This window comes from Callospermophilus lateralis, chromosome 1 (assembly GCF_048772815.1).
Source record: "Callospermophilus lateralis isolate mCalLat2 chromosome 1, mCalLat2.hap1, whole genome shotgun sequence".
Lineage (NCBI taxonomy): Eukaryota > Metazoa > Chordata > Mammalia > Rodentia > Sciuridae > Callospermophilus > Callospermophilus lateralis.
The window spans coordinates 31257375-31267507 of NC_135305.1; the positions used below are offsets into that span (position 1 = coordinate 31257375).

General features: G+C 35.0%; 1 protein-coding gene across 1 annotated transcript; it reads right to left on the reverse strand.

The window, feature by feature from the left end:
• Nucleotides 1-980: 980 nt before the first annotated feature.
• Bet1 (Bet1 golgi vesicular membrane trafficking protein) lies at nucleotides 981-9320 on the reverse strand. Its single transcript, XM_076861273.2, has 4 exons — nucleotides 9146-9320; nucleotides 6051-6175; nucleotides 3695-3751; nucleotides 981-2128 (listed from the first exon to the last, which is right to left on the reverse strand). Exons 1-4 carry the CDS (start codon nucleotides 9162-9164, stop codon nucleotides 1973-1975), a joined length of 357 nt encoding a protein of 118 aa, XP_076717388.1. The 5' UTR covers nucleotides 9165-9320; the 3' UTR covers nucleotides 981-1972.
• Nucleotides 9321-10133: the final 813 nt, after the last annotated feature.

Here is a 10133-nt window from a genome sequence, read left to right on the forward strand (position 1 = left end):
ATAAGAATCACTTTCTCATCACTCCAAGCCCCTTTTACTGAAATCTTTACCTCCCTGATGATAATATCTAACTTTAAATGGAAATTCTTTGTTTCCATAAAATAGTAAACTTATAATCCTGATATTCGCCCTTCTCTTGACATCACTGGTTTTCCTAAGACTTTGATATTTTCTATTTCCATTAGTGATTTTCTTGTGTTTTCATCTTCCAATAATTTTCTTTGGGCTTCTGTTCATTCCATTTTTTTTGCAAATTTGACTATTGATAGATTTGAGTATTCCCTGAGCTTTGGTATAACATAATTGTTACAGAGAACACAGTTAAAATTTTCTTGAACCAATGAGTCATGCTCCTGATAGAAATTACTCACTTGGGTAATTCAAAGCCTGAAACCAACCTATTATCTTGCCCTTAAAATAACTCCCCTTTCTGACATTTAATTTCTGTTAATGATAGTGAGTACTAGCATTTATAAAGCATGGAAATTATTATCATTTATTGATTGTCATGTCAGGCATTTTCTCTGTTATCTCATCTACTTTTCACAACAATCCAATGTAATAAGTGATGCTATAAAGAAACTGAGGTTGAAAGCACAGAGCAATTGAAGGGAAGGAGATCTGAATGCAAGGCTTCTAACTCAAACAGTGTCTTATTCCTACTCCTTAGCCTTGCTTAACTTAACCTCTCTCAGTCTGGGGTTTAACCAGTGAAATACAGGTCCAAATGATGACAAACGCAATCAGAAAAAAATAGGACTCAAATTGATAGATCATGAGGGATAGCCTAAACAATTGAAAATTCAGTAAAACCAAAATGACATTCATAAATAAAAAACATAAAGAAATAAAGAGATCTTTAATTGCATAAGATTTGCCTTATTTGTTTGAAGCAAGTTCTGACATAATACAATGTTAACTGCCTGATTTTGTTCATCAAGAACATAAAAGAGATTTAAAGATGCATCCAAGTCAATTAATATATTTCAATACAAAATTTATTTTTGAAACCTCCAAAGTAGTAGCAATACAGAGTATTTGATAATATTTTAGTATTTCTTTTTTACTTAACAATCCACCATTGTGTTTAGCTTTCTATAAACAAATGCACTGGATTAATACTCCTCTTAACTCTGAGTTCAATGCTGAGTATTTTCAATGTTTTGAGCACATAATAAAGCAGAGACAATTAATTTTCTTGAACATTTTATTTCTACCCAGAGCTCAGCAATCACTTAACTTCACATTATTCTGTCACAAATGATAATCAAATGGCCTGCCTAAGTAGCTAAAATCATAAAACTACCATAAACCAAGTCAATGGAATTTATGTTAATATAAAACAATAACTATGTTGATACACATGTAGATTAGGCCCTACCAGACATATGCCCAATTAACAAGCTTTATTAAAGAAGGAAGTCCTGGACAGAAAGGAAAGAAGAGTCATTTGATGAAAAATTAAGATTATAGGTAAAAAGAACTTAAGTCTCCACTGTAACCAAATGAAGGAGGAAAGGGGTATACATCACCCCAGCTGATGACAGCTGAGAAATATATAATTACCATCCCATCACAGACTGGCTTACTACCCTAAGAGCTGGGAATCAGGCTCTGCAGGCATTCTACTACTTTCCCACTATTTCTTATGTGGAACATAAACCTCCATTTATGATAACAACAGGATATTAATCTGACAACTAGCAAACAATGGGAAAAAAAGGTTGGTAGAGCAACACTGATTTTAGGCCATCTCAAAACCCCTGAAAATAGGGGTTAAATGAGTCAATAAGAAACAGTATTCAAAGAGCACTGTATTATCTAATGTGATTTATAAAATAAGCAAAATTCAGTAATCTTCAATGGAAAAGGTCTAATATTTCAAAATTAGGAATGTTGCGATGTTGATTTTTATCAAAGTGGTACTTCATCCTATTAGTTGGAACAAATTCCAAACTCACACTTACTTGCATCACCTCAGTTTAATAATCCCATAAATGACAAAAAAGACAAACAATGAAAACAACATCATATAGCACAGCAGCTTGGTTTGGCTCCCTCTGGATAAAATCTTCAGTTTTCCCATAGTTTTACCTAGAAATCCAGTTGTAGAATCAAATTGTGAATCCTATGAGAGAGAAGAGAAAAAGTAATACTTAGGTTCTATTATTCTACATGTGCACATTCAAGTAATTGAATACACTGTTATTAGTGTATATTTTCAATGACAGTTTTTGTGTTTAATCAGTTCAAGAGCCTGCTTATAACCCTGGGTAATCAGCCTGATTACTCCATGCAAAATAAAGCAGTTCTCTCAATGAATAAAAAGCTCTTTCATTACCCAATAGACATTTTTTAAAATCCCACAGAGTAATTAAAAAACTCAAACTATTTAAGCCTTATTTCAATTATGTGGATTAAAAATCACTAACAATAAAACAAACATTGTTAAAAATAGTAACAAAGGTTTGTGGACTATCTTACAGGATTTTCCCATTATTCGTAATAGCATTGCTTTCCAGGGTCAAATAGGTAACTGTAACCCAGTAGAAGAAAGCATTCAAGGTTTAATATGGTTAGTGGCTAAATATTTAAATTTAATATGGTTAGCAATTAAGATTCTTTTGTTTAGATAACTGACTTTGAAGTACAGTAGAGTGTACTAAGTATTAAGAGAATATCATGCATAGGGAATAGGATGTGGAAAAGACAATAAATATGTGTGAAAAAAAACAACTCTATTCAAATGGCTGGAAAAGTCCTTAATTTCAGAGTAGGTATCGATAAGAAATATTACACTTCCACTGAAGTCTTAATGTCCTCAGATGAAAAATCCCTGACGTAATTAAAAGACTTTTTTGCATACCTCAGTATCCATGTGCCTCATGCACTTAAGTACTTATGGTTCTTCACTGGAGTTATGCATCAGGATCTTTGGTGATGCTCTTTACAAAACCATATGCCTAGTTCCCTCCCCTTAAAATTTTGAAGCAGTTTACTTAGTGTGAGAAATAGATACGCATTTACAAGGAGTTCTCTAAATGGTTCTAGCACGAAGCTAAGGAAGAACACCACTTTCAATGTCATATTAATTTTTGAATAGTGCAATTTTAAAATCATGTGGAGAAACAATGGAAGGTTCAAAGAAGTTTGACATCCAAAAAAAGGCATTAACAAATGAAAGAAGGCTCTAATAAGAAAATATATGTGTTGCTGAGCCTTTTTAGACAAGAGATAAAGGGCTTTGGGCTATTCAAATCTATTTGTCAGTAGTGAGTCTTAGAAAATTTGAGCAAAATAAATAAGTTTCCATTAAGTGGAAACATTTGGTTGGTTGGATATAAAGTGCTTTTGGATTGCATGGTTAATAAATTACTAGTTGTCGTTACCCATAGAGATTTCTAAGACTACTCAAAACAGTCATTTGTCTTATGTCTTTAATACTGTTTCTAAACACAGAGCTAAAGAAACGTTAGCTTCCACCTCTCTTCCTACTTATGTATTTGTAAGATGAAAATACAAAAATAAATCATAGCTATTATAAACTGATTAGATACAAATGAATGGTAATTCAGAACTTATGATCTCTAGATCTCTTTCAAACAGGACAAAAATTAAAATATTGTTCCTGATTAACAGACTAAATTTAGAATATTAAATCAAATTTCTTAAAGTTAAAATCATAACCACTTACCATTTCAGCTAATAGCTTATTTTGACTTTTAACTTCATGGCCTATTTCAATGGAAAGCTATAAAGAAGAAAACATACACATTATTACTCATATAATGGTACTCAATTGTTATAAAGTAAAAATAACTATACTATTCTAAGCATATACTTTTTCTCAGATTTCACTGGATTCTAGAAAAACATAATATACTCTTCTCATACTTTGTCCACTAAAATTAATGGAAAAGAAATTTAATCTTTCTACTGGTAATTATGGACATTTCCTATTTCATTCGGATTTCATTACAATATTCAATTCTATGTTTTAATTTTGGTATATTATTCTCTGGCTTTCTTATTCTTCACTGTTTTGTTTTCTACTTTATTCACACAAAAGCATTTACCTATATATTTGAAAAGATATACAAGTACCTATACAAGCAATTTAAATCCAGACATAAGTATTTAATGTTTTCCTAATGAAACATGACATTGCTTTGAATATGTCTAAACTGACTATTTTGACTTTTTAAATATTTTTTCATTATAATATAATAATAAATTGGGGAAAATGTTACATGTTAGTGTTATCTAAATCCTAAAGCTATGCAGAAAAGAGCCCAAGTCTACATAAAATAGCACAAGTAATTTCAGCTGCCATGTAAACCAAAATCTAACACTTTTACACAACAAATTCATCAAGGGATTCTCTTCCAAGATATTTGAATAAATACAATCAACTACTAAATATTTGGCAAACCATCATAAGTACTGTTTTCAATTTAATTGGAAAGCATGTGGGATAATATTGATCTAAAACCACATTTAGAATTCTAAAGATCAGAACATGAACCTTCCCCTCAAATTTAACAAATCAAAACTTATAAAGCTAGATGGCCCAAATCACCCAACTACTTTCAACAAATGCCATTCACATCAAGAAAAGAAATTTCCAAGACACACAGCTTTCTTCTAATAAGGAATCTTAATTATTAACATTAGAGTTTTGTTTATTTTGTGTAAACTATTTAATTCTTATGCCCTTTCACATGTTATATTTTCTAAATTATTAACATCATACAGTATTATTAGGTTCTATGATCAATTTCTTTTGATTTAATATAACTTTGAAAACAATACTCTGTTTCAAAATATGATAGTCTCCAGGCTGAATATGATTTGATTTTCCCAAAGATTATATGGAAATACCAATTAAGTTTCGGTAACATGGGTTTCTACTGAATGCTTTAGAAGCATATAACATGTTTATTGCAATGAAGAATCAAACACATATGCTATTAACATTTTTGTCTAATTACTTTATTCAATACAAATTTACACAATTAATATCAGTGATAAGGAATTATTCTAGTTTCTATGTGGAATAAAAAAGAAAGTACCAAAAAAAAAAAAAAAAAAAACCCTACACTCAGGTAAATTTTTTTACACAGAAATAATACCAAAGCAAATCATTATGCAATAAACGCTACAGAAATACGTTCATAAGGAAAAGAGTTACTTTGGATATAGTGATTAGCTAAAGCAATAAAGTAGGGTCTTTCAAGAAAAGCACAGCTTTAGTCAACATAGGAAGAAGAGGATGACCATGGCAAAGAGTTGGCATGATCAAAGATATGGGATGGAATGGCAACAGCATACAGAAGACACAAAGAGCACTCTCATTTTTCTGGCAGAAAATATATGGGATTCTGGATGTGTAAGAAGTCAGAAAAGTTGGAGCCCATATTTGAAGGACCTATTCAGTCAAGATAAAGAGTGTGAACTATATTTGGTAAATCACAGAAGTCACCAAAGACATTTCGGAGCTCAGAATGCAATTTTAAAAATACAAAGATTATTCTGGCAACAGTATGTAGCTGAGGTCAGAATAGAGGTTAAGAGATTCTCCCAATGACTCACCTTGGAAACGAGGGCTAGTATTAGAAAGAGAGAAACAGGAAAACAGAGATAGAAACACAAGAAAGCATATGACTCAGTGACTGAATGACATTCAAAGGCAGAAACAAGAAAGACTTTGATATTTTATCTTAGGAGACTAGAAAAAGGAGAAGAGCTACTGAGGGTGGAAGATGGTTGAGACATTACTGCAGAATATATATAGTATTCTTCAGATTTTAACACAAAACATAACCAGAGTTTAAAAAAAAATATTGAAAATACCACACCTTTGGATTTGTCACATTTTCTAACCTACTTAAAGAGGCTAAATTTTGAGTGCATTTTGACTTTGCTAAACCACAGTATTTGAAAAGCCATCTTTCTCAGTAGATGCCAATAAAAAGTATAGTTTATAAGTATGTGATATATGTGTACAAACACACCCATCAAAATGTACAACATGCTAACAAGATACTTACAGATTTTATAGCAGTTACTTTGCTTCTAAGACTCTCGGTGAGTCTCTCATTCTCTTCTTCACAGGCACTGTACCCACTGTGAGAATAGCCATGGTTCCCATAGTTGCCAGAAGGTGCTCCTTCACCTGCAAGGACAAGAGTCACAAGTTAGTGTAGTAAACCAAAAGTCACTTTTGAAAGTTTAATAGGAAAGAACCGAAAAAGACCCCTTGAGGGCGTTGCAGACCACATATGTCTATAATATTCATACTCCAAGTAAATTTTTAAAATTTAGAAACAGAGATCAAACCAATTCTTTCCATTACTTCTCTTAAATAAAGAAGATTCAGTTCACTTCAATACATATTTATTAATCACTTACCGATTATTCAGAAGACACTAAAATAGGCACTGACATACAAGGATATTGGCACACATTTCCTGCTCATTAGAAATATGTTTTAATAAAAAATCTAAAAGCAGTTACATTAACTACTCATTGAAGAAATCTAGTTTTGAAGGAAAGGAAGAAAGCATCGTGGGAGGGAAACTCTTGGCAGATGGATGGTGTTTTACCAGCATCTCTTTCCCTGAATGGGAAAGAGTCAAGGGGTAAGGGGAATAAGGAACACAAGCTGAAGTCCTAGGAGAGGGAATAAATTATGGAGAATATTAGTTGAGAGTTCTGTGGCATTTCATTCATTCTTCAACAAATATTTGAGCTATATGTCAGATCAACTACTCTTTTCAGGTGCTCCTTCTATAGAAAGTATCTTCTAGGGGATGGCACTAGGAATACAGTCCTCACCACCCTAATAAGGTACTTGGTATTCATCAGGCAAACAACAGGTGCAGTGAACCTTAGAGAGTGAATGCAACATAAATGTGTTGGGGGATTGAAACGGGAAAGCATGGTTGAGGGTGTTATCTAACCACATTTTTAAAAAGTTGATATCATCAGTTTCCTCAGTAAAGGAAGAAAGGGGGCTACTGGTGTTCATTTGAATGGTGATCATTTGAAATAAAAAGCAAAGAGAATAATGAAGAGAAATGACCAGGACTGCTCAGGACTACTAGGAGGTTAAAACCAACCTAGTTGCCACAATATGTTGTAATGGTTTCATTCCTCCCAGATGTGTGACCTTTTCATAGAAGAACTCAATGGCCTGAATTAACCCTTGAAAAGCCACACTGTTAGACTGATCTAGAGCTGGAGGTATACAACACGGGGGCTAGAGAAAAACAGAGTCCCTAAAGTTTGAGATCACTTGCCAAAAGAATGGTTGAAGCATATATATGGATTATGAAAACTCTATCCATGAGATTCTAATTTAATTGGTCTGAGCTGGGATCCAGATAACAACATTTTAAAAACTTCCCAGGTAATTCTAGTGTACAGTTGGGCTGAGAACTACCATTTCTCAAGTCTATTTCTTGAAATTTAGGAAGACAAAAAAAAATACATTCAAATGGCCAATAGTCTACTAATGATGTAAACCCATGTGCCCTGGGAGTTATACAAAAACCTCCACAATGTGGTCTCATATCCCCGACTTCAATCAAACTAGTTTAATCATCATAATCTCTTGATTATGATGTAGTTCTAGTTGTAGTTCTAGTACAAACCTTTTTAAAATTTTTTGGTCACCTTCCCATCTGGAACTTTCTTCTTCCACTCTCCACTAATCAAAGTCTAGTTGAAATTCTGATGTTTCCACAAAGTACACAGTGATCCATTTCTGCAATCTCAGAAACATTCACTATCTGTAGAACTTATCTGGTATTTGGATGTTTAGCTACCACTTTTGTACCATAATTTATCTTTGTACACAGTCCTACTCCCCAGCTAGGTTGGAAAGCTTTGGGGAGCATAAACAAGGTGACAAATGACTATGTAGTTAAAGCTTACTTAATTACACAATGTTTGTTGTTCAAAATCAGTTCTTTTTCACTTTAATGACCTGGACCACTTTTTTATTTTCTTTTGTCTTCTCTTTTTAGAGATTAATCCTATGGGCACTTAAGCACTGAGCCACATCCCCAGCCCCCCACTTTTTTTTTTTTTCTTTTGAGACAGGGTCTTGCTAAGTTGCTGAGGCTGGCCTCCAACCAGCGATTCTTTTGCCCCAAGTCTCCCAAATCGCTGGGATTATAGGCATGTGCCTCCATGCCTGTCTTGGACCACTTTCTATGATCCAAGTATTCATAAAAATGCATAAAAACCTGTTTATCCCAGTATAATTTATTAATCAATGTAGACGTCTACACTATTGTTTTTCCCTTTTCCATCTTACAATGAGAATGGTAACATCTTTTTAAAAATATTTCAGGTATTTTTTCCTCAAATATTTCAGAGTATTTCCTACTCTGATTAATTAGTTTTTTTTTTTTTTAAAGCCGCTTAATAGAGAGCTTAGGACCAGAAAATGCTGTTAATAGCTGTATGTTATCATAGGGTCCATTAAATCTCCTTGTGCCTGACTTATTCCTGCTGCTTAGTATGCTGGCTTCCTTAATTCACAAAGTCAAAAACAATGTGAAGTTATTAAACCTTATCACGTTTTACTATTGCCTTAACAGTGGAACAACGTTCAGGTAAGAAACTTTCTACGTAAAAATCGCCTTTGACCCAGATCTTACATACCAGTGCCTTGAATAATAATGACACGTACATTTACCTTTGTAACTCACTGTTACCAACATAATCAGTAGTGTGCTTAGCACGCAACACCCACTCTTTATTGAACAGAGAAAGAGAAACCAGAGTCAGGCTTAGGGAAATTGAGCAGTTTACATGATCACTACTTAGAGACTAAAAAACAAACAAACAAACAAACAAACAAACCCACTACTGAGTTGGCACTTGTACATAACCCAGCTCCAGATCTACTCCCTCTAACCTACCATTCAAACTTGGGTCTGAATTGGATTTAAGAAACTCCCTGGGATCTGGGACAAATTACTCGGCACTGCCTCCAAAGATTATCTTCAAACATCCCACTTTAAGGCCCCAATGCCAATGACAGGAGACCAGTCGAGACCCTCCCATAGCCCTATGCCTCCCAGCAAGGCTGTTTCTGGGGTCCCCAAACTTTGAACCTCAGCTCTCTTCTTACCCAGGCCTGCACGCCTCATCCTGCCAGAGGAAGGAGAGAAAGGCGAGCGAGGGAGATGTGGGTAGGAAAGGGCCGGAGTCACCCGGACCTCGTCTTCAGTCCCGGGGGCCCGAGCAACACCAACTTCTTGCCCCAAAGCGCCACGACATCAGTGGAGCCTAAACACCGCGCTGGATGATGGCGTCACTCGCGCGCTTATTGGTACCCGGCGAGAAGGGTTGCATGGTATTCTGGGAATTGTAGTTCGCCGGCGACAAGGACCCTGTGGAGGGGGGCGTGGCGCGAACTCGTTTCCAGGAGCGGGCGGGTTTCCGGAAGAGCAGCTGCAGAACGCGGCCCTGGTTCCAATTTTTGGGTTTCCGTGGCTGCACTGCCCGCAGAGCCTTAATTTCAGAAGTTAGACGGCAAAGTTTAACCCTCAGAATCTTCCCTGATTCAACCTACTCCCTTTCACGCCCAGAATCAGATTAGGGGAAGTAAAGAAAAACTTTGTCCCGGTTTCTTACTTTACAAACAAGTAATCTTTAGGGATAGAAGAGAATAGCCCATTTGTGCCTGGTCACAAGAAGGGACCTAAGGACAGGACCCCTGCACTTCCACTTATAACTTATTTTTTTTTTTTTTAACTTGCACGAAAGATATTGAAATATTGCTCACATCTAGCAGTGTGTCAGATTTGGGGTTTAAAAGCTTGGTGGACGCCATGAGTAGAGTGGTGCTGATATAGGAGTTAATCGGAGAATTTTGTTTTATTGTACCATACGATTTGTCGTGAGGATATGATGAAATCATGGTTTTTGGAAAAAAAAAAAAATCTGGCTGTGTTTATGCACAGCCCACTTTTTACAGTTTGCTCTTGCTGCTTTATGATAGTGGAATTGAAAGGAAAGTGACCACAACACTAGGAGCGACCAAGGGATCTTTATTACAACAGTGAGAAAGAGGAGAAAAGAAAGAGAGAGAGAGAAGAAATAAAGAGCAAGAGAGC

What these genes read in the sequence shown, in the direction of transcription:
- Bet1 (XM_076861273.2), bottom strand. An exon ending in AAGTAACTGCTATAAAATCT is followed by an intron (nt 3,752 to 6,050) that starts GTAAGTATCTTG and finishes TCTTCTTTATAG; the next exon opens with CTTTCCATTGAAATAGGCCA. An exon ending in ATAAGCTATTAGCTGAAATG is followed by an intron (nt 2,129 to 3,694) that starts GTAAGTGGTTAT and finishes TCTCTCTCATAG; the next exon opens with GATTCACAATTTGATTCTAC.